Raw genomic sequence first — 25,763 nt, 5'->3', positions numbered from 1 at the left:
TAATTTTCCTTCGGCTAAGTTCCTTTATTCATGAGGGGTCGCCACCGCGGAATGAACCGCTAACTTATCTTGCATTTGTTTTACGCAGCGGATGCCCTTCCAGCTGCAACCCAGTACTGAGAAACATCCATACGCTCCCATTCACACACACTCACGCACTTTGGCCAATTTAGTTAATTAATTCCCCTATAGCGCATGTGTTTGGACTGTGAGGGAAACCAGAGCACCCAGAGGAAGCCCACGCCAACATGGGGAGGACATGCAAACTCCACACAGAAATGCCAACCAGCCCCGTGCAGAGACTATCCAAGGGGCATGTGCAGGATAACATTTTTTGAAGAGCGGGAGGGAGGGGGGGTTGATGGGGGGCACTTCGGATCATTTTGGAAGGGCACTTTCTATCTAAGACTGAAAAAGGGCATGTGCACTGCACAGGTTGAGCCCTATGTGTGCACGTGCCTGATGCCAAATGACCCAGCCGGGACTCGAACCAGAGACTTTCTTGTTGTGAGGCCACAGTGCTAACCACTGAGCCACTGTGTTGCCCTAAAAAACGTATAAATTTGATAAATAATTATTATATTTTAACAATAAATCATATAGCATTTGTTTTATTTCGTTATACAATGGCTTGCCTATAAGCCTTTAAATGTTACTTTAAGCTGGATACTAGTATGTGGAAAAATCTCTAGCAAAATATTATTTACTGTCATCATGGCAAAGATAAAATCAATCAGTTATTAGAAATGAGTTATTAAAACTATCATGATGTGTTAAAAAAAAATCTTCTTTCCATTAAACAGAAATTGAGAAAAAAATATACAAAAGTGCTAAAAATTCTGACTTCAACCTGTGAGTGTGTGTTTGTCACTGTGTCTGCTTTGGCTGTGTAAACATCAGTCTGGCTGTGACCGGCTGATCTGCGTCACTCACTCACTCACTGCTGTTGATCTCCAGCACAGCCTGCCTTCATTCTTCATTCAGACGCTCAAACGGAGACTAAAAAACACAGTCATGGGGACTCAGAGCAACCCCTGGACCTCTGTTGTGCTTCTGCTGGCTCTAATGCACAAGATAGCAGCACTGTCCAACACCCAGGTAAGAGATCTACATATTAAACACAGCTTTTAGTCTTTAAAATATGCAAACGCTGGAGAGAACTGAAGAATTAACATCAACTAGCAGAGAAATGTATTTAGAAATGTTGTTTGTCTTGTATTTATTCTACTCTCAAAAAAGATTTATGCTGCTTTTTTCAAGCTACTTATTTAAAATGAGCTGAAACTACACAATTCTTAATGTCAACTTAATTTTTTATGTTCAATCCCCTTAAATTTGTTAAGTTTCATATATATTCAGTGAAGTGTAAGGTGCATATTAAAGATATAGTGCTGCTTTTTTGTGTAAAAAATATATTAGGAAACATTGTTGGTCGTCCTCATTCATTCATTCATTTTCTTGTCGGCTTAGTCCCTTTATTAATCCGGGGTTGACACAGCAGAATGAACCGACAACTTATCCAGCACGTTTTTTTATGCAGCAGATGCCCTTCTATATAGCTGCAACCCACCTCTGGGAAACATCCACACACACTCATACACTACGGACAATTTAGCCAATTCACCTGTGCCACCTGCATGTCTTTGGACTGTGGGGGAAACCGGAGTACCCGGAGGAAACCTACGGAGAACATGCAAACTCCACATAGAAACGCCAACTGAGCCAAGGCTCGAACCAGCGACCCAGCAACCTTCTTGCTGTGAGGCGACAGCACTACCTACTGCGCCACTGCGTCTCCTATTGTTGGTCATCCTGTATTTACTTTTTTTTTTGCTGCTAGTTCCAACTACTTATTTAAATTGAGCTGAAACAACACAATTCTTGAGATTTTTTTGGGAGGGGAAACCTAATTTTGTGTTCAATGCACTTACATGTGTTAAGTTAATTTAAAAGATGTTATGTGGAATTGCATTTTTGTGCAAATACTGGTATTTTGACTTATTAAACAATAACTTCTAATTAAAATATTTTTCATTTATACATTAGATTAGATATTTTAGATGCATTATTTGTCACATAAATGGTTTTATATACATAGTTTAAAATCAGCAGTGATGTGTAAGGTGCATATTGAAGATATAGTGCAGCTTTTTTGTGTAAAAATGTATTTCGAAACATTGTTGGCCGTCCTGTCTTTACATATTTTTGGTGCTTGTTCCAGCTACTTTTTAAAAATGAGCTGAAACAACACAATTCTTGAGGATTTTGGAGGTCAACTTAATTTCGTTATGTTCAGTCCACCTAAATATGTCAAGTTAACTTAATAGATGTTATGTGGAACTCTGCATTTTTGTGCAAATACTGTGATTTTGACTTATTAAACAATAACTTCTAATTAAATTAATTCTCATTTATGCATTAGATTAGATATTTTAGATGCATTATTTGTCACATAAATGGTTTTATATACATAGTTTAAAATCAGCAGTGATGTGTAAGGTGCATATTGAAGATATAGTGCAGCTTTTTTGTGTAAAAAGGTATTTCGAAACATTGTTGGCCGTCCTGTCTTTACATATTTTTGGTGCTTGTTCCAGCTACTTTTTAAAAATGAGCTGAAACAACACAATTCTTGAGGATTTTGGAGGTCAACTTAATTTCGTTATGTTCAGTCCACCTAAATATGTCAAGTTAACTTAATAGATGTTTTGTGGAACTCTGCATTTTTGTGCAAATACTGTGATTTTGACTTATTAAACAATAACTTCTAATTAAAATATTTCTCATTTATGCGTTAGATTAGATATTTTAGATGCATTTGTCACATAAATGGTTTTATATACATCATTTACGATCAGCAGTGGAGTGTAATGTGCATATTAAAGATATAGTGCTGCTTTTATTGTGTAAAATGTATTTTGAAACATTGTTGGTCGTCCTGTATTTACTCTGTGTTTACATATTTTTTGGTGCTAGTTCCAACTACTTATTAAAACGAGCTGAAACAACACAATTCTTGAGATTTTTGGGGACAACTTAATTTTGTTATGTTCAATGCACTTACATGTGTTAAGTTAATTTAAAAGATGTTATGTGGAATTGCATTTTTGTGCAAATACTGGTATTTTGACTTATTAAACAATAACTTCTAATTAAAATATTTTTCATTTATACATTAGATTAGATATTTTAGATGCATTATTTGTCACATAAATGGTTTTATATACATAGTTTAAAATCAGCAGTGATGTGTAAGGTGCATATTGAAGATATAGTGCATTTTTTTTGTGTAAAAATGTATTTCGAAACATTGTTGGCCGTCCTGTCTTTACATATTTTTGGTGCTTGTTCCAGCTACTTTTTAAAAATGAGCTGAAACAACACAATTCTTGAGGATTTTGGAGGTCAACTTAATTTCGTTATGTTCAGTCCACCTAAATATGTCAAGTTAACTTAATAGATGTTATGTGGAACTCTGCATTTTTGTGCAAATACTGTGATTTTGACTTATTAAACAATAACTTAATTAAAATATTTCTCATTTATGCGTTAGATTAGATATTTTAAATGCATTTGTCACATAAATGGTTTTATATACATCATTTACGATCAGCAGTGGAGTGTAATGTGCATATTAAAGATATATTGCTGCTTTTATTGTGTAAAATGTATTTTGAAACATTGTTGGTCGTCCTGTATTTACTCTGTTTACATATTTTTTGGTGCTAGTTCCAACTACTTATTAAAATGAGCTGAAACAACACAATTCTTGAGATTTTTGGGGACAACTTAATTTTGTTATGTTCAATGCACTTAAATGTGTTAAGTTAATTTAAAAGATGTTATGTGGAATTGCATTTTTGTGCAAATACTGGTATTTTGACTTATTAAACAATAACTTCTAACTAAAATATTTTTCATTTATACATTAGATTAGATAATTTAGATGCATTATTTGTCACATAAATGGTTTTATATACATAGTTTAAAATCAGCAGTGATGTGTAAGGTGCATATTGAAGATATAGTGCAGCTTTTTTGTGTAAAAAGGTATTTCGAAACATTGTTGGCCGTCCTGTCTTTACATATTTTTGGTGCTTGTTCCAGCTATTTTTTAAAAATGAGCTGAAACAACACAATTCTTGAGATTTTTGGAGGTCAACTTAATTTCGTTATGTTCAGTCCACCTAAATATGTCAAGTTAACTTAATAGATGTTATGTGGAACTCTGCATTTTTGTGCAAATACTGTGATTTTGACTTATTAAACAATAACTTCTAATTAAAATATTTCTCATTTATGCGTTAGATTAGATATTTTAGATGCATTTGTCACATAAATGGTTTTATATACATCATTTACGATCAGCAGTGAAGTGTAATGTGCATGTTAAAGATATATTGCTGCTTTTATTGTGTAAAATGTATTTTGAAACATTGTTGGTCGTCCTGTATTTACTCTGTGTTTACATATTTTTTGGTGCTAGTTCCAACTACTTATTAAAACGAGCTGAAACAACACAATTCTTGAGATTTTTGGGGACAACTTAATTTTGTTATGTTCAATGCACTTACATGTGTTAAGTTAATTTAAAAGATGTTATGTGGAATTGCATTTTTGTGCAAATACTGGTATTTTGACTTATTAAACAATAACTTCTAATTAAAATATTTTTCATTTATACATTAGATTAGATAATTTAGATGCATTATTTGTCACATAAATGGTTTTATATACATAGTTTAAAATCAGCAGTGATGTGTAAGGTGCATATTGAAGATATAGTGCAGCTTTTTTGTGTAAAAATGTATTTCGAAACATTGTTGGCCGTCCTGTCTTTACATATTTTTGGTGCTTGTTCCAGCTACTTTTTAAAAATGAGCTGAAACAACACAATTCTTGAGGATTTTGGAGGTCAACTTAATTTCGTTACGTTCAGTTAACCTAAATATGTCAAGTTAACTTAATAGATGTTATGTGGAACTCTGCATTTTTGTGCAAATACTGTGATTTTGACTTATTAAACAATAACTTCTAATTAAAATATTTCTCATTTATGCGTTAGATTAGATATTTTAAATGCATTTGTCACATAAATGGTTTTATATACATCATTTACGATCAGCAGTGAAGTGTAATGTGCATATTAAAGATATATTGCTGCTTTTATTGTGTAAAATGTATTTTGAAACATTGTTGGTCGTCCTGTATTTACTCTGTTTACATATTTTTTAGTGCTAGTTCCAACTACTTATTAAAACGAGCTGAAACAACACAATTCTTGAGATTTTTGGGGACAACTTAATTTTGTTATGTTCAATGCACTTACATGTGTTAAGTTAATTTAAAAGATGTTATGTGGAACTCTGCATTTTTGTGCAAATACTGGTATTTTGACTTATTAAACAATAACTTCTAATTAAAATATTTCTCATTTATACATTAGATTAGATATTTTAGATGCATTTGTCACATAAATGGTTTTATCATGTATAATTAGCAGTGAAGTGTAATGTAGGATGCTTTGCAATTTGTGTATTAGTCAACACTAAAGCCAAATCTGAAGCTAATCTAATTGAACAACTTACAGCTACGATCCAAAATAGCAGAATTTATATGTTAGGAAAAATATTAAATAAAGATTAAAAAATAATACTTAAATGCATTTTCTTTCTATTTCTAAACATGTTTGGTGACTAAAATATTATTTTAATAAAAATATATGTTTAATAAATCTGTTTTGTTCAAATATAGGACCTATAATCACTGAGAAATGGATGAGAAATGTGTATTTTCAAAATGTGGTGTACTCATTCATGATAAGCACTATATGTATTTGTCACATAAATGGTTTTATTTATATGATTTATAATTAGCAGTGAAGTCCAATTACGAGGATACGATTTTCTTTTCTTCTATGTACAACATTGTATTTAGAAACACTGAATCTTTGATGGACTTCACTGCTGGTTATACAGTTGAAGTCAGAATTATTGAGAGGGGTCTGGCTGCAGACCTGGTGCAGTGCAATCTGGGATGCATCCAATGCTTTTTAATGGGCTCACCTAACCCCACCCCTCACTAGTCACTAGCTCCATTTGAGTACATTGTGTCTGATATTGCATCGCTGAGTGATGCAGTCTCAGCTTGCATCATAAAGGCTGCATCCAGATACTATTGGAATTATTCACCCCCCTGTTCACTCTTTCCTCAATTTCTGTTTAACGGAGAGAAGATTTCTTCAACACATTTCTAATCATAATAGTTTTAATAACTCATCTCAAATAACTGATACATTTTGTCTTTGCCATGATGACAGTAAATAATATTTTACTAGTGATTTTTCAAGACACTTCCATACAGCTTAAAGTGACATTTAAAGACTTAACTAGGTTAATTAGGTTAACTAGGCAGGTTAGGGTAATTCGGCAAGTTAAAGTATTACGATGGTTTGTTCTGTAGACTATTGAAAAAATATATTGCTTAAAGGGGCTAATAAGATTGACCTTAAAATGATTTTTAAAAAATTAAAAACTGCTTTTATTCTAGCCGAAATAAAACAAATAAGACTTTCTCCAGAAGAAAAAATATTATTAGACATACTGTGAAAATTTTCTAGCTCTGTTAAACATCATTTGGGAAATATTTAACATATTCAAAGGGGGACGAATAATTCTGATCATATAAAACTGTTTGTGTTGTGATATAAATAAATATAGGCATAAACGAGATACAGTTTCATTTAATTAAATTACAAGATATTGCTTCTTAAGCCAACATCCCAGTATTTGCACATGTCACATTGAAGCCTACACAGTAAACACACTGAAAAACAAACAGAAGTATAGACAATAAATGCATAAATGTGTGTGTTTTACAGCATGTGATGCTCATAAATCAGCTGGTTTTGTTGGTGCGCGCTGTTTTCTCCGTGAAGCAGCAGGTGCAAAGGGTTGCCGTAGTAACTGAGACAGAAAATTAAATAAATAAATGAACGAATGAATGAATGAACATAAAAATGGCTGGAATCATCTCTCTTTGGTATGTCCAGGAGTGTATAGTAAAATGACAGACTGTTTTGTAGGTGACAGGTTTATTTTTAAGCACATCAAATACCAAACAGCAAAAGTCAAGTGAAGGTAAATATTTGCTTTGCGTGTTCAGACTATTCTAACCTCACCTAATATCAGCTTCAGAGTGATTTTATTCTGATACATTTCTATTCTGAGGAATGTAACCGAGATTATTTGATCATTTTATTTACTCGCACTGTTAAATCGATATGGGAGAATGACAACAAATGTACTTTTTATGTTTCTTTAACTTATTTTAATATGTAAATCAGATTTCAGATTTTTTATGTCTCTCCCCCCAACTTTGTTTGAGGGATTTTCCAAAAATTACAAAATATAATTTTATTTTTGGAAAATGATTACATTTACATGTACATTTTTTAGTTCATGTAGAGAAAAATTGACAAAACTGCTTTTTAAGATGATTTTAACAAATATTTACCCTGTATATATATATATATATATATATATATATATATATATATATATATATATATATATATATATATATATATTTTTACATATTAAAAAAATGTATTTAATAAATAAATAAATAAATAAAAATATTGTGCCAATCAGAACATTTGTTTAAACAACAAACTAAAAGTCAGGTCACATGAGCCGTCACACAGACATAACACTTTAAGTAAAACAAAAACTAAATAATAATAATAATAATAATAATAATAATAAATATTAGAAATAAAACTAAATAAAAACAAATTTTAATTAAAATAAATAAATAAATTTGCGCCAATCAGAACAATTGTTTAAACATCATTGTACTTTTTTAAGTTAACAAATAACAAATATATAATAACAATAATAAATATTGAAATAAAACAAAATAAAATAAAATAAATGCATACATACATACATACACACATACAGTTGAAGTCAGAATTATTAGCCCACCTTTGAATTAGTTTTTCTTTTGTGAATATTTCCTAAATGATGTTCTCCCCGCGTTGGCTTAGGTTTCCTCCGGGTGCTCTGGTTTCCCCCACAGTCCAAAGACATGCGGTACAGTTGAATTGAGTAACCTAAATTGTCCGTCGTGTATGAGAGTGAATGAAATGTGTATGGATGTTTCCAGTGATGGGTTGCAGCTGGAAGGGCATCTTCTGCGTAAAACTTATGCTGGATAAGTTGGCGGTTCATTCCGAGGTGGCGACTCCAGATTAATAAAGAGACTAAGCCAAAAATTAAATGAATGAAGTAAAATAAAAAATTAAATGAAGATAAAGTAAAATTAAATTAAATACAAAATTTAATTAAATTAAATGACCAACATATGAACAAACAAAAAACAATCAAACAAACAAACAAATAAAGAAAGAAAGAAAGAAAGAAAGAAAGAAAGAAAGAAAGAAAGAAAGAAAGAAAGAAAGAAAGGAATAAATAAATAAATAAATAAATAAATAAATAAATAAATAAATAAATAAATAAATAAATAAATAAATTGTGCCAAGCAGAACAATTGTTTAAACAACTAACTAAAAGTCTTTCACGTGAGCCGTCACACAGGCATTATACTTTAAGTTAAAAGAACTGAATAAAAATAAATAAATTAAATAAACAAAAAACTAAATTAAATGTAAATAAATTAAATAAATTTAAAGCAAAACAAATATTTAAACGACAAACTAAAACTCTGGTCAGATGAGCCGTCACACAGACATTATTCTTAGTCTTTATACAGACATTATAACTTAGTTCGTTTGACAGAAGTTTAGATGACTAGAAAGGGTCATTTGATTTCACAAAAAAATTAAAGCAGCAAAATTTTATTTATTTATTTATTTATTTACAGCTCTGCAGTTTTATGTGTGATTTGAAAAACAAGCTGTTTCTTTGACAGATCTGGGATTTCACAATTCTGAGTGTGAATACAAAGGTCACGCTGATGTTTGAATGATAAGCTGATCTCATGTTCACTGATGTTTAAAGGTTTGGGCTCTGTTCAAGTTCATGTTTTTGGCCTGTTCTGCTCTCCAAAGCTGCATTTGTATGTTTGGGAAATACAGTATTATAGTGAAATAAATAAATTCATAAATAATAATAACAAATTTGCATATATTTAAAAAAAATATAAATAATGTAAATAATATCCAATCACACACAGCGCTTTAGAAATCACTCCAACATGCTATTTTGATTCAAGAATAATATCAGTGTTGACATCAGTTGTGATGCTTTGTATTTTTGTGGATTTTTTTCTCAGGATCATTTGATAGAAAGTTCAAAAGAGCAACAATAGAAACAGAATCTTTTGTAACGTTGTAAATGTAACTTTACTGTAACTAAGTAATTACACATATCATGCAAACTAAATCCTAATTTCTGCTAAACAACATGCTGAATTTTTCTGGAATAGTTTTATGAACAAATTGTAAATAAGTAACGATGACAACATATGCTTTTAAGTTACTTAATATTCATTCATTCATTTTCATTTGGCTTAGTCCCTTTATTCATCAGAGGTCACCACAGCGGAATGAACCACCAACTTATGCAGCATATGTTTTGCACAGTAAACCCAGTACTGGAAAACACCAATACACTCTCTTTCAAACACATGCACATACACTACAGCCAATTTAGTGAATCAATTCCCCTATAGCGCATGTGTTTGGACTGTGGGGGAAACCGGAGCACCTGGAAGAAACCAATGCCAACATGGGGAGAACATGCAAACTCCACACAGAAATGCCAACTAGCCCAGCTAGGAGTCGAACCAGCGACCTTCTTGCTGTGAGGCGACAATGCTAACCACTGAGCTACAGTGCCTTCATGTGGTGATGTTAATGTGTGTGTGTGTGTGTGTGCGCATCGCACGTCATGATTGCATTGTGAACATTACAGCTAAAGAGCTGGAGAGAGTCAGTGTGCACAGTGCACTATACTCTAACAAGAAATCAAGAGTGTACGAATGAACTGGTTTCCATCATTGACCAGTAATGCACATGTTTCGAGTACTGTCATTAGAGATTTTCCCAACACTCCTGATATTGTTGTTGTGGATGAGGTATTGAAAAACATGGTTGTATCTATTGCTTGTACTGTGAAACATCACAGGCTCTTTATGATTATTTGGATGCTGTGTTGCTTTAATTAGTATTAGTCATTCCAAATAAATTAATCAAATGTGTGTGTGTGTGTGTGTGTCAGGCCTGTAACTCGGCAGCTGGAGACTCTTTTCACAACTACGGTGCAAAAACCATAAACGGGACGCAGTTCATCCCGTTCTCTCATTACGCTGGAAAACACGTCCTCGTGGTCAACGTGGCCACCTACTGAGGACTGACCTTCCAGTACGTGGGTGAGTGTATGCAAATGAGCTCTTTACACAACTAATCTCAACTCACATTATCAAAAAAACGGACACTTACGACTGGTTTAACAGTCCAAAATAAGGTCACACACACAGTGTTCAGCATAAACAGGCACATCCTCTTCTATAAATACATAGTTTAATGCATGCATTCACTTCCTAATCTGCAATTGCCTCTCTGGATATCACACTAACGGTACCCAAAAAAAAAATACAAATAAATTAAAATAATTTACTAATACTTTCCTTCTTAGACTTTACAGACCTGAAACTTGCCTACAGCACTTATTCATTGTTGCTCTTATAGTTGTGTAAATTGCTTCCTTGTCCTCATTTGTAAGTCGCTTTGGATAAAAGCGTCTGCTAAATGACTAAATGTAAATGTAAAATTTCTCAGTGAATATAGCTGATTATTTTTGGTGCATTTGAAAGAAACTGTTTTATTGAACAGATATTTTCATTAAAGTAAGAGTTTGGTCACCGGACATCTTTAGGAATATATAGAAAACATAAATTCAAAGGAGTTATTACAACAACAACAACAACAACAACAACAACAACAACAACAACAACAACAACAACAACAACAACAACAACAACAAAAGAATTACAAATACAAATATTCTACTAAAATTATTATATTTTTTAAGTTTCTCTTGATTTTTCCAGTTTATTAAGATTTAATTTAATATTTTTCCTCCACATTTTAATTTGGGTGTTGCGAGTTCCCGGAACAGATCAGGGTAACGGATCTGGCATGTTAATAATGGATGTAGAGCAGTGGTGGGCACACTTTTTAGACCTGAGGGCCACATCAAGTTTTGCAAACAAAGTGAAGAGCCACATGTCAAATCCATCAAAAAATAACTTATTTATAGCGGCAGTATGCATAGAACATGTAATATCGGACATAAACATGTCACATTAACACAAAACAGATTTTTTTTTAAATATTATGAAGTCAAATTAATTTGCACTGCCATTTATATTTACTTATTAATCATCATAAAGCAATAAAAGTATCCCTTATAAAATATAATAATAATAATAATGTAATCATTTTACAGTTGAGAATAGAAAAGATTGTATATAGAATATATCTTATATCAGGGGTCACCAACCCTGTTCCTGGAGAGCTACCTTCCAGCAGAATTTAGTTGCAACCCTGACCAAACACACCTGTTTGTAATTATCGAGTGCTGCTTTAGGTACTATTAATTGGTTAAGGTGTGTTTAATTTGCAAAATAAACTATTAAAAGCGCTGATGATTGTGATAGTAAGTGTTGTATTGTCGTCTTTCAGGTAGTATCTCAGCTTTAATGAGCTTTTTAAATACATAAATAAAAAACAGAGCGGCTGCTTGCCATCGCAACAGCAATAAGATCCAATGGACAGCCGATCGCTTTCACTCCAAAATGGCGGAATCCGGGCTGTTGCTGGGCGCTGCTGTTGCAATAGAACGTTCTATTGAGTGTCGCCTCTTGGTCTTTCTAAGCTTTTTGCTACAACCTAAGGGGCTGATCACACAGAACGCGCTTTATGCATTGAGCGGCGCCTCTTTTGAATGATTTACTAACGGCCGCCAGGCTTTTGCGCATTGCTTATGCACCCTGCGCGCCTCGCGTTTAATCCAAAAATTCCTTCAATCTTCATATTTTTATATATATATATTTTGGATTAGTTCCAGTTTTGGCTTTGATATTGACTAACCTAATGTACTGCATAAGCACAAACATAAAATTGTAAAGCAAATATGAATGCAAATCAGAGACGTGTAAAAGGGTGTATTCATTTATCCTGAACACTGAATAAACACGTTACACCTCTCATGACAGCATATACTGAAGTGTAAATACTGCACCTTTTCTTGAAGACTGTATTGACTTTGAGTTTTGTGTGCTGGTCAGAACTGAATGCACTACACGAGGAGCTTCGCCATCTGGGATTCACCATCCTCGGCTTTCCTTGCGACCAATTCGGGAAACAAGAACCTGGAGAAAACAATGAAATTCTTTCTGCATTGAAGTGAGTTTGGAAAATGGAGCCATTTAAAGTTGTGATGAAACCAGTTTATTGTGTGTTATTTACTTCAAGTGGTTTAAACCTTCAAGAGTGATTTTGTTAAACCAGGCTAAATCTGAAAACGTACCCCTATATACATTTCTGGAGAGCGCCAAATACATCCCAGGAGCTACGTTTTTTTTTTCTTCTTTTTTTTTGCAGTTTTTTGTTTTTCACAAATCCACCAGAGGCCGCTGTATATGGTTTTTGAGATCTCAAATTTCTTTCAAGAGTGCTTAAAAGCAATCCAAAAAAAAAGCCCTCCTCTGATTTTTACCACATTTTCAGATTTTACCACATTGCTATTTACTTGTTTATTTTATTTTTTGGCTTTTGTTTTTGTCTTACCTGCTTTCTGGATACGTTCTTCGCCAGACTCGAACCCCGTCATCGCGCTCAGCTCTTCTCTGCATCTCAATCCGCCAACATATGCTGCAAGCCATTAAACAAACTGGTAACAGCGGAAACCTCTGGCTACATAATTGTTATTAAAACGTATGTAATCCACCATCTCCAGAAATGTATACAGGGCTACATTTTCAGAATGAGCCTGCATGAGTTGGATTTTGTGAGATGTTTTGAAGAATTCTGAAAACCTGTAACCATTGACTTCCATAATGGGAACAAAAAATATGGAAGTCAATGGCTGTTTTGTCCAGCATTCTTCAAAATATCTTCTTTTGTGTTCAAGAGAAAAAAGGTTTTGGAACAAATGAATAACGTGTAAATTATTTTTTATTTTTTTGTGTAAAAAAAACTGTACCTTTAATTTTTTTCAGTTTCACTAAAAGATGACTGAAATACAATATAAATGATGGATTTACAAAATAAAGTACTAAAAAAAAGTTTTGAAAAATGCAATACAATAACAATAATTTACTAAATGTTTCAAGATTAAAAAAAAAAAAAAGCTAATAAAATGAAAATATTAACAAAATGTCTGAGAAAAAACTGAATGTGAGAAAAAACATTAAATCATTGCTTATATTAAAGATTATTCATTTTCTTTTCAGCTTAGTAATTTTATTAACCAGGGGTCTCCAGAGCGGAATGAACCGCCAACTTATCTTAACTTATTAGCATATGATTTATGCAGCGGATGCCCATCCAACTGCTTCCCAGCACTGGGAAATATATTAAAGATTACTTTTAATAATTATTATTAATAAAATTTAATTTGATTAATTTGTTATTAATACTTTTATTAATTTATTATTCACTAACACATTAAAAATAAATACATTTGCACAGACTTTACACGTTACCGGGGACCTATTATACAAAAGTTACTTTTAAGAAGGGTTTGTTTGGCAACATCCTGTGAACATAAGCAGCTTCTAATGGTAAAAAGTTGTTAATTCTATTGTTTATAATCAGACTTGATAAAAACCACCTGCAGAAACATTTTGATTGACATTCTCACTTTGTACGTGTCATCAGAGAGGGAAAGCCTCGCCCACTAGTGACCATCTCTCCCTCATTTGCATAAACAGCCCTGAGTGAGAAGCATCCGACCGCCATAGTTCACAAGATAGTTAATCCTGTTTTGAATCTGCCACTATGCTGACACACAGGCATATGTAGCTCCGCCCTCTTTTCAAAACATTGCAATCTCATTTAAATTTAAAGCGACACTCACCCAAAACGCCACAATTAGGATCAAAGTCCACAAGTCCTGGAAGGGTCTGTTTCAGAGAGTTATAAAACATTATTTGCGTAGTATTATAAGCTGAAACTTCACACACACACTCAATACATCAGAGACTTATTTTACATTTTTAAATTTTATTTTATTTTACATTGTTAAATAAGGGCATAACAGGTCGTTTTTAGGAGGACAAGACTTGTGAGTTTACCCTTGAAGAACAAAACCCTGAGCCTCAGGCCATGTGGAATTATCTATTCACTCTTCCGTCATTTATCCGCTCACTCATCCATCATCTCCTTTAAATTACAGCACCTCTTATATATCTCAAACCTTAAGCTGGTTTCTGGAGAGACATCTGAAGGATCGCTTCTCTTATAGACAGAAACAGATTTCTCCTTGTCCTCGCAGGTATGTCCGTCCAGGAAATGGATTCGTTCCTAATTTCCAGTTATTTGAGAAGGGAGATGTGAATGGAGACGGAGAGCAGGCCCTTTTCACATTCCTAAAGGTTGGTCTATGGATAATAAAGTATGTTTTAAAATCAATCCGACAACTTGCATTATAAAAGCCACATTTTCAAGGAACAAAGAGTGATTTTAGAAATAAAATATAGAATTTCCAAGCTATTAAAGAGAACTTAAGATGCTTAAGTCAAGATTTATGCAGGAAAATGCATTAGAATATAACTATTTCAATGATTTTCAATTTCAACAATATCAATTCAAGGAAGCATCAACATGTGCACGTGTAATATAGCTTTCATTTTTTTCCCGTTAGAATATATACGTATATACAGTTGAAGTCAGAATTTTTAGCCCCCCTGTTTATTTTTTACCCCAATTTCTGTTTAATGGAGGGAATATTGTTTCAGCACATTTCTAAGCATAATAATTTTAAAACCTTATTTCTAATAACTGATTTATTTTATCTTTGCCATGATGACAGTAATTAATATTTGACTAGATATTTTTCAAGACACTTCTATACAGCTTAAAGTGACATTTAAAGGTTTAACTAGGTTAATTAGGCAGGTTAGGGTAATTGGGCAAGTTATTGTATAGCGATGGTTTGTTCTGTAGACTATCGAAAAAAAATTATCTTAAAGGGGCTAATAATATTGTCCCAAAAATGGTTTTTAAAAAAATTAATAACTGCTTTTATACTAGCCAAAATAAAACAAATAAAACTTTATTAACTTAATTTTTTTAATTCAGTAGAGTAAACAAAATCAATTTAAGGAAGAATCAAAACACAAGTGTAATGTAGCTTTCATTTTAACATTAGAATGTTTCTGGTTTAGTTGTATATTTTCTGAAAATGTATACATTTTAATTAATCATATATATATATATATATATATATATATATATATATATATATATATATATATATATATATATATATATATATATAATTATTCGTTAATTTCTCTAAATTCAAAAACAAAAGAAGTTTTAATAATCTAGGTGCAAAGTCTAAAATCTTATAGTGAAAAAGCGTTAGGGATGGCATTGTAAGGATGGCAAAATACGCTCTGCACCCTGGCAGAAATGGTTAACAGAAATGGAACTAAGACACGTGGAGTATGCAGATATTAGTGGCATTACTGAAGTAAACACCGCAATCAAATTATTACAGCCATGTAGGACTTTTCACCGCATTTTGTGACAAGATCCACACATGCGGCTGTCAGTAAAGGACAGTAGGACAGTAAAGGACAGGTAAGTTTTTTTTTCTTTCCATTCGGCACGCGGTATCAAATTCAATTAAAACAACGCTTCCATCTGTTTGTCACGGGGGCATGAATGAAATGTTCATAAGTGAAAGGGAAACAGCCGAACTGCAAAAAATAAAAGATGAAACACCAAAAATTACATGAAAATCTGCAAGAAATGTGAATAGCCTGGTGACGCAACATTCAAAAAGCACTTCAGGTAAATACCCTAAATATATAATTGTCTATTAGGCTCACCGGGGTTACTTTCATTCACTGTCATTTATTTTAAAAAGCACTATTTTATTTGTAGATGTTTTTCTCTAACGCATAAACTCTACAGGGACGTCCATCATGGCTTCCTAACCATCCCCATATCATAATTGGCTTCATCTCTGTCTCCTCTCCACCAATCAGCTGGTGTGTGGTGTGCGGTCTGGCGCAAAATGGCTGCCGTCACGTCATCCAGGTGGATGCTGCACACTGGTGGTGGATGAGGAGATTCGCCCCCATTGTGTAAAGCGCTTTGAGTGCCCAGATAAGCGCTATATAAATGTAAGGAATTATTATTATTATTATCATTAAGATGACTTTATTATATTATTATTATATTGACTCTTTTTTTGCAGTGCAGAAGTGCGCTCATTTTTGTGATTGTTTTAGTACTTCAGATTGCGTTGGGAGAATGACTAGGAATAATAAACCGCAGAAAATAGTCACACTACTTGCTCTTCAAACAAGTGTGTCCATGACTATACATAAAAACTAGAAAGACAATAAGAAAATATGGGTTTGCAACATCGAGCAGCAGAACGAGCTGTTTTTAACGTCTAAAGATCAACGCAAGTGAATGAGAGCGGAAGAGTCTCCAGCCAAAAAGATTTCAATGTCTGCGCCTGCTCGTATGTGAAGAATAAGGTTGATATTTGGACACAAAAGCAGTCAGATGTATTGTATTGTATTGTAATGTCGTCTGCTTTCAGAACGCATGTCCGCCTGTAGGAGAGAGTTTTGGGGCCACCAGCAACAGGCTGTTTTGGGAACCGCTGAAAGTCAATGACATCAAGTGGAACTTTGAGAAGTTTCTGCTGGATCCAGATGGCAGGCCTGTGATGCGCTGGTTCCCCAGAGTCAACGTGTCTGAAGTCAGAGCAGACATCCTCAAATACTTCCATCAGCTTCTGCAGACTGCACAGTAACTGGGAAACACTGCTTTCTGCTCAAAATCTCCCTCTCTCCAATATAGACCAGTCAACACAGGGTTTCTGCAGGTTTTATCAAGGTCAATTTGACATTTCTAACATCAATATGTGACACTGGACCACAAAACAAGTTCATTTATTTGTGTGTTTAAAAGATGTCTAATAGAAGTCTAATAGATGTCTGAATATAGATGCTACATTTGGGCTGTCAGTGAACATCTAATAGACATCTAAGAATAATCCAAATCTAGACTAGTCATAAAATAGAGATAAAATAATGACTATGTGATATCCCAGCAAGCATATTGTTAGTGTTTAAAATCTAATAGACATATTAGAATAGCCCAAATCTAGACTAGTCATTAAATAGACAGGAATTAATACCTATGTGAAATCCCAGCCAGCAATTTTTGTGTTTGAAAGAGGTCTAAAAAATGTCTAAATGTAGATGCTAAATTGGAGCTATCAGTGAACATCTAATAGATATCTATTAGCCCAAAACTAGACTATAGTCATACAGCAGACATGAATTAATGACTATATGACGCGTTTTTGGTGTTAAAAAGATGTTTAGTAGATGTCTAATAGATGTTTAAATATTGATGCTAAATTTTGGCTGTCAGTAAACATCTAATAGACATCTTAGAATAGCCTAAAACTAGACTAGTCATCAAATAGGCAGGAATGAATGACTACATGTAAAAACCCCAGCATGCATTTTTAGTGTTTAAAAGAAGTCTAATAGACGTCTAATAGATGTCTGAATATAGATGCTAAATTTGGGCTGTCAGTGAACATCTTATAGACATCTTAGAATAATCCAAAACTAGACTAGTCATCAAATAGACAGAAATAAATGACATGTAAAAATCCTGGCAAGAATGTTTGCTGTTTAAAAGATGTCTAAAAGATGTCAAATAGATGTCTGAATATAGATGCTAAATTTTGGATGTCAGTGAACATCTAATATATGTCTTAGAATAACCCAAATCTAGACTAGTCATAAAATAGAGATAAAATAATGACTATGTGATATCCCAGCAAGCATATTGTTTGTGTTTAAAATCTAATAGACATATTAGAATAGCCCAAATCTAGACTAGTCATTAAATAGACAGGAATTAATACCTATGTGAAATCCCAGCCAGCAATTTTTGTGTTTGAAAGAGGTCTAAAAAATGTCTAAATGTAGATGCTAAATTTGAGCTATCAGTTAACATCTAATAGGCATCTTAGAATAGCCAAAAACTAGACTACAGTTATCAAAGAGGCATGAATTAATGACTATTTGACGCATTTTTGGTGTTAAAAAGATGTTTAGTAGACGTCTAATAGATTTCTAAATATTGATGCTAAATTTGGGCTGTCAGTAAACATCTAATAGATATCTTAGAATAGCCTAAAACTAGACTAGTCATCAAATAGGCAGGAATGAATGACTACATGTAAAAGCCCCAGCATGCATTTTTAGTGTTTAAAAGAAGTCTAATAGACGTCTAATAGATGTCTGAATATAGATGCTAAATTTGGGCTGTCAGTGAACATCTAATATACATCTTAAAATAGCCCAAATCAAGACTAGTCATTAAATAGACAGGAATGAATAACTATGTGATATCCCAGCATGCATTTTTTTTTTATTTTAACGATGTCTAATAGATGTCTAAATATAGATGCTGAATTTGGGCTGTCTGTGAAAATCTAAAAGACATCTTAGAATAGTCCAAATCTAGACTAGTAATCAAATAGCAAGAAATAATAATGTGATATCCCAGCATGCATTTTTTTGTGTTAAAAAGAGGTCTAAAGGATGTCTAAAAGATGTCTAAATATAGATGCTAAATTTGAGCTATCAGTAAACATCTAATAGAAATCTTAGAATAGCCCAAAACTAGACTATAGTCATCAAGTAGACATAAATGAATAACTATGTGAAATCCCAGCAAACATGTTTCTAGTATAAAAGGTGTCTAATAGACGTCTAATAGATGTCTGAACATACCTGCTAAATTTCTGCTGTCTGATCTAATCTATATTTTATTATTAGTCTAGTTATGGGCTAATCTAATACTTCAGGACAGACCAAATTTAGTCTTGTTTTAGCCAATCTAAGCGTAGATGTCTATCAGATGTCTATTAAGGTTTTATGAAGGCGAATTTGACATTTAAAGATCAATTAAGGAAAGTATGTGTCCTTTAAATCTCAATTTCCCCCAAACAATTACACTCATGACTGGTTTTGTATTTCAGGGTCACATATTAGGAATAAATAAAAGGGAATTTGTCCAATTATAGATGTCTAGATTTGACAACAGATCTCCATATTTCAAATGACATAAATATATACATAAATACTTCACAGTGTTCATCCTCAGTATTGTTTTTTTTTTTATGCTAAACACTGTTATATTAAACAAGTGATCAATATGAATTGAGATTTTAACACTGAATACAAATCTGGCAACGGGCTTTACGGTCTCCTTAAATTAAAGGGAAACTTTCCATACCGTACTTAAAGGTATTTGTTCTCTTGTTTTTTGCATAAACCTTTTTTTTTTTTTTTGCATCACAAGCTAATAATTTATTAATCGACTTTTTATTGTTTAGATATTTGTATTCGAAAAAAAAGACTAAAATACTGTGGAAGATCCTATATTTTCGCAAGACATTTAATGCTTACTATTGCTTACTGCTTTCATTTACAGGAACAGTTCACTAAAAGATTCAATTGTACAGTTTATTTACTCACCCTCAGGCCATTAAAGATGCAGGTGACTTTTTTCTACAGTAGAAAATAAAGATTTTTTTAGCAGAATCTGTGTTTTATTTAGATTTAAAATAAACACAAACAAGTTCAAATCAATAGCCTGATGACACACTGGTCTTATGAAAAGTCTGTGCAAGAAATTGAACAGTATTTACAATATTATTAGATTTTATCAACAGTATACACTTACAACCCTCACTTGGACTTGATTATTTTTAATCTCAAAAACGGGTGACCATTGACTTGCATTATATGTCAATTGAATAATTTTTTATCATAGAAAACAAAGTCACCTTCATCCTAAAAGTGAAAGTTCACAAAAAAAAAATACAATTTTGTCATCATTTACTGATTCCAAAACTGTTTGAGATTCCTTCTTGTTGAACACAAAAGATATTTTGAAAAATGTTGGAAGCCTGTAACCACTGACTTCCATAGTATTTGTTATCCTACTACACTCTAAAAATATTGTTTAGACAAAACAAAAATAATTTACGCAACAGTTTGCGTTAATATATTCAAGCTACGACAACATCTAACAAAATGAGGTTCAGACAACAAACTTTATTATGTTAGCCAAATCTTTTCCTCCTCAATCAGAGGCATTTTCACACAGCTAAAAACTCAGATTTTTAAGTCAAGTACTCAAAATAACTTTTTTTAATTAAAAAACAAATCCAGTGTTATGTACTTAATTACATGCATGTTTTCAAGTTTAGAACCTCAAATAAATTAAGTAGCTGAAATTGTTAAATTGTTTTGTTTGTTTTTGAATTTACTGTTCATGCTTGTAAGAAATACATTTAACAACAACATTTTTGTTTACTGGTAATTTTTTATTTGTATTAAACCACATGTTTCCTTTTTTTTCACAAAACAAAAACATGTTCTGTCCCTTATTATCAGTATAAAAAAATAACAAAAAACATCAGTGTGGACTTAAAAATACAAAACAACTCCATTAGTGTGTAAAAATTGAGTTATCAACCCAATTTCGTTGGGTTTCTTCAAGTTAAATACTGTTTTAAAGTAACTGACAGATATATTTACCTTTAAATTAGCTGCATTTTTAAATTTATGTAGTTATCAATATTTAACTGTGAAAAGTTATTTTGGCTACTTAAAAGTTTTAATCTAATCACCATATTAGAAATTTTAAGTTACAATAGTGTATTAAACTATGTAGTGGTAACAGACCTCTTGAGTTATTTTTTAGAGTGTATGGAAGTCGATGGTTTTCGGCTTTCTTCAAAATATTTTCAGTGCTCAACAATAGAAAGAAACTCCTGATGATTGGGAGGGAAAGCAAATAGAACATTTCAATTTGTGTGTGAACTATCCCTTTAACAGACTGAGAGTGAGTCAATTAATGGTACTTTCAATCCTTTTTAAGACCCACAGAAGCCCTGTAACATCATGTTTCAATGTTTTAACCTGTGTTGTGAATTGGATTACTGCTAGAATATTGAATGGCTGTGAACCTGAAGGTGGCTGTGGAGGCTCAGGGTTTGGAGATTGGCATGTTTTTGACGGTACGGCTTGAAAACAGACGCTCTGTGGTGCCGGACCTGAAGCCGTGGGTCAGCGGGCAGCTCTTCAGTGCATTCAGGCTGTTCTGCAGGACCTTTTCTCTCATGTCTGCCTCCAAAATATCCTGTCGCTCCACTGCCGCCTGTGTGGATGTTCAATAAACAAAGAAGAAAATGCAAGCAAATGTTTTCTTCTGGTTAATGCATCGGTGTGTGTTGATGTGACTGGGTAATTCAATGGATTCAATTCATCCTTATTTCTATAGCGCTTCTACAATGTAGATTGAGTTAAAGCAGCTTAACATAGAAGATTATAGTGAACTGAAACTGCGTCAGTCCAGTTTTCAGAGTTCAGTTCAGTGTGGTTTAATTTTCACTGCTGAAAGTCCAAACACTGAAGACTAATCCATCCTTGCGCAGCTTCACAAGTCCCAAACCAAAGAAAACCAGTGGCGAGAACAAACTTTACCAATTGACCAAAGTGAAGGGGAAAAAAATCTTGAGAGAAACCAGAATCAGTTGGGCACAAACCACTCCTCCTCTGGCCAAACTTCTTGTGCAGAGCTGCAGTCTAGGTGCTGGAGGCTGGAGAACACTGGACGTCTACCGTGGAGAAGCTGCAGGTGTGAGTAGGTCACCGGTGGGTGTTCTAGTCCACTGGATCAATGCAGAGACTCGTCTGTCACTGGGGTCTTTCAGGAATCAGTCTCATGCTCTCCATCCTCCATGACTGCCACAGCATCTGCTCAGGATATGGCCTGGTCCAGGAAAACTGTCATAAGCTTGTCAGACTTATTTTATTTAATTGTAACAAGTCGTAGTACTTTGTCTATGTTAATATTTAAGTAGTTGCAAACAATTTATATGTGCTGAATTTAAACAAATTAAGTTGAACATTAATACATTTAGTTTGTTTAAATTCAGCTCTTGTTAATTGTTTGCAACCACTTACCTTATGGTTCATTTTCACTGAGTGGTACGGTTCAGTTTGGTACGCTTTATGACCGTTTCCACTGTCAAAAGGCATACCGAACTGATTTGTACCATACCACTTTTTCGGCACCCTTTCGAAAGGGTACCAAACACAGGCGGAGCTTACGCAACAAGCCAGAATGAAAACAAAAGAGCCGTCATGTTTAAAAAACACAGCCGAGAGATTACAGCGGAATTATATATACATATAATAACAAGCCATGGTCGATCCGGGCTCAAACAAACCTTGTCTTCATCTTGATAAACAGCCACAAAGGCAAGAAGCAACCCGGGCTCATTGTGGAAACGTAGCCCCGCGGACGTTTCTGCAGACCGCGAAATTCGTCCCGGGAGTTTTGTATTCGAGCAGTTTTTGTTTTCGCGGATCCGCGAGGCAGCTTTTTCGCGTCTCAGACGCCTCTCGGGAGAGCGCGCCGTTCGCGCCCGCGCTGTTCTCGCGTGAAAAGCCGCCGGAGGCCGCTGTGGAGCGACCGTCCGTTCAACTGGCTGGCTGAACGATCGACCGACCCGGCCGCCCTACTCTTCCTCCTCCTCCTCCTTCCCTAAACCCAAGCGACGGTTTGCAAAACCCATCCAGAAAAAAAAAGCAAAAGCCCTCGTCTTTGATTTCGACCGCGTTTTCGGATCTCGCCGCGTTCTCAAACTTATTTTTTGCATTCTGTTTTTCATCTTACCTGATTTCTGGAACCGCTCTTCCCTGGACTCGATCCCGGTCATCCCCGTGGCCGGCTCCTCCTCCTCCGAGCCTCCGCTCCGCCGACGTAACACTGCGAGCTAAGCGGACAAACTGGTAGCAGCGGGAAAGCCCTCCACTCGGAGGCGAGCCGTCGGCCGGCGAGCGCGAAGAGGAGGAGCGGAGCGGCGTCACACCACCCCGCAGCGTTCGCTCGAAAAAAACTAAACGCGGCCGTACGTACCTCCGGCCACGTAAATCGCGGTCTCCATAAACATCCGCGGGGCTACGTTTCCAGAATGAGCTTGGGTTGGCAAGAAGAAGAGCAAATTCATCCTGTGCCCCTTGGTTTTTTACAAGCCAGTTTAAAGCGTGAGTGGTTTCGCTTTTTTTCCTTGCGCTCGCCGCGCGTCTATATCTGAAATAACAAACTTCTTGATCTGATGATAATACGGTGCGATTGATTATAGACATGCTTTTGAAACCCGACCCTATCAGTCACTGAAAATCGCGAGAGTGAAGCGCGCAAAAAACAAAGGTGAAGTCGGAAAACAGCAGCACATTATTTATTCAGCAAACGTGAACAAACTGCCATGTTTAACTATTATCATCACCTTTATGACTATTATGAACTGGGAATGACGCACAGACTCTCTAACAGAGGCTACACGTGCTGCTGAAGATTACAGACACAGATGAGAGGTTAGATCTGACTGTGGGCTATATTTTGTGTTGTTTTTGAATCCAAATAAGGACTAAATGTCTGCTGTGTGTAGTTCTTCTGTAGTTGGTAACATATCGGAGACTGTAAGGGGCTGTATGCAGTCATATTTTTTTATTTATGTATTTATTTTATATAATTACAGACGTTAGAGTAGGCTATTTTGCACCGTCATTGATCTGCAGTTATAATCAACTCATGTTGATAGAAAAGTTAGTGAACATTTATATAGAAGTATTTATGTGTGTAAAGTGTCTGTTTTGTGAGAAGTGCTTCTCGTATGATATGTTATGTAATGTAATGTAATATGACATGTGAGCGACCCATACAGCTTTACTGTAGACATTTCCTCGAGCGAAAATGACGTCGACTGAAACTTTCTGTCACACTCGACACCCACCAAAAGGGTCCCCAGTGGAAACGCAAGCCTAATAAAGGTGACCCGTACCGACCCATACCGTACTGTACTGTACCACTCAGTGGAAACGAGCCATTAAAAACATTTAGTAAATGCAGTGAATAATTTTTTCTGAGCATTTATTATTAGGCCAGCATGGAATCTGCAGGTTCTTGAGCCCATCATTCAATCTATTTATTCACTCATTGAAAAGTTTGTTCATTTATGTTTATCCCCTTTTTTTATATTACTTTCAGTAATACTACTGAATAACATGCAATGTACAATGCAATGGGATATATGCACAACAAGTGTTTTTCAACCACATATAAACTTCAGGTGAATGGTATATAGTACTATTTACAATTTCATAAGGCTCCTTGGACCAGGTGAAGCTTTATCGTATACATTTCTAAAATAACAAAAACTCCTGTCTTAAAATAACAACTATTCGCTGTGTTGATTGTACCTTGACCAGCCGACATAATTTTATTTTCAGCTAAATGAGTGTCGTGGCACCCATTTCGAATGTTATCACTCGATTGAATAGGTGTTATCAGTGGTTAGCTGATAGATAGGGGCCAGTAGGGGCTTTCTTTGCCTACTGGTAGGCTTAGAAGGCTGTTATCGTCCATTAACATGGTTAATCAGCTGTAAATCACATACGGCTGTGGCTGGAAGTTATCAAGAATTATTTATATTATATATTAACCCCACCAACACAACACAGTAAAAATAGCAAGTTTACCCACAAACAAAAAATGATGTTTGCTATTTGTTCAAACGACTTATTTAAAGTCAGCTGAAACAACACAACTCTTGAGTTTTTTTGGGGGGACAACTTGATGGTTTTATGTTCAATTCACTTCAGTTTGTAAAAGCTGTTAACTTAATTCCTTCAGATTGGTCCAATAAAAATTTATTGTGTGGAGCCAGCATTTTTACAGTAAGTCTACAATAAGTGCACTAATAATATCAACAGATTTGTAAATAGTCAATCAAAATATACAAAAATACAACAAATATAACTAAAACACTTTTTGGGACCCAAACTACAAAACCAAACTATACATAATGATTTCAAATGATCATTTAGCACGATATTGGCTCAGGCCCGGATTGGCTAAGTGGGAGGACCGGGAGAATTCCTGGTGGGCCGGTCTGTTTTTTGGCCGCGAGGGCCGGTGTCCCTAGCTCCACAATCTATTGCTCTCAGCAGTCACACTTTTTAAATTAATTAATTTATTTACTTGACCACAATCTTCTTATTCATGATTTTACGTGGGCATGGTGCAGCCTGCAGGTTATTGATGACATAAGTCAGATGAGTCACCTTGTGATCAACAGTTGTTGTGGTCCAGTGGTTAGCACGTTAGGTTACAATGCCACCATCCTGGGTTTGATCCTCCTCTAAGTATTTTATTTTTTTCATTTTTATTGTTAAGACATATAATACTGTTACTGTTTTTGAACATTTGAAGTTCTAAAGCAGCTGTTTTCTTAAAAAAAAAAAAAAAAAGATGTGATAGTGTAATTAGAAACTGAATTGGAAATGACCTTATTTTAATATAGTCAGTCGTGAACTGAGGTGGGCCCTGTATTGGCTCCTATCATACACACGGCACAATATGGCGCAAGTCGTGTTTCACC

The 25,763-nt window shown here is 34.3% G+C and overlaps 2 protein-coding genes across 2 annotated transcripts in view; one reads left to right on the top strand and one right to left on the bottom strand.

Annotated features, from left to right (window-relative positions):
• The window catches only part of nsd1a (nuclear receptor binding SET domain protein 1a), a 1,446,438-nt gene that overhangs the window by 1,134,753 nt on the left and 285,922 nt on the right, over positions 1-25,763 (bottom strand). The gene's annotated exons all lie outside the window — the stretch shown is intronic.
• On the top strand, positions 972-21,509 carry gpx3 (glutathione peroxidase 3). Its single transcript, NM_001137555.5, is given in 9 exon segments — positions 972-1,098; positions 10,245-10,395; positions 12,316-12,433; positions 14,526-14,625; positions 16,815-17,166; positions 17,741-17,994; positions 18,098-18,458; positions 18,627-19,348; positions 19,489-21,509. Coding segments are annotated over 5 exon segments (669 nt in total). The 5' UTR covers positions 972-1,014; the 3' UTR covers positions 17,031-17,166; positions 17,741-17,994; positions 18,098-18,458; positions 18,627-19,348; positions 19,489-21,509.

This window comes from Danio rerio, chromosome 14 (genome assembly GCF_052040795.2).
Source record: "Danio rerio strain M-AB ecotype USA chromosome 14, GRCz13ab, whole genome shotgun sequence".
Classification (NCBI taxonomy): Eukaryota; Metazoa; Chordata; class Actinopteri; order Cypriniformes; family Danionidae; genus Danio; species Danio rerio.
Note: the sequence above shows the minus strand (reverse complement) of the source record. Positions and strands in the feature narration are given on the sequence as shown.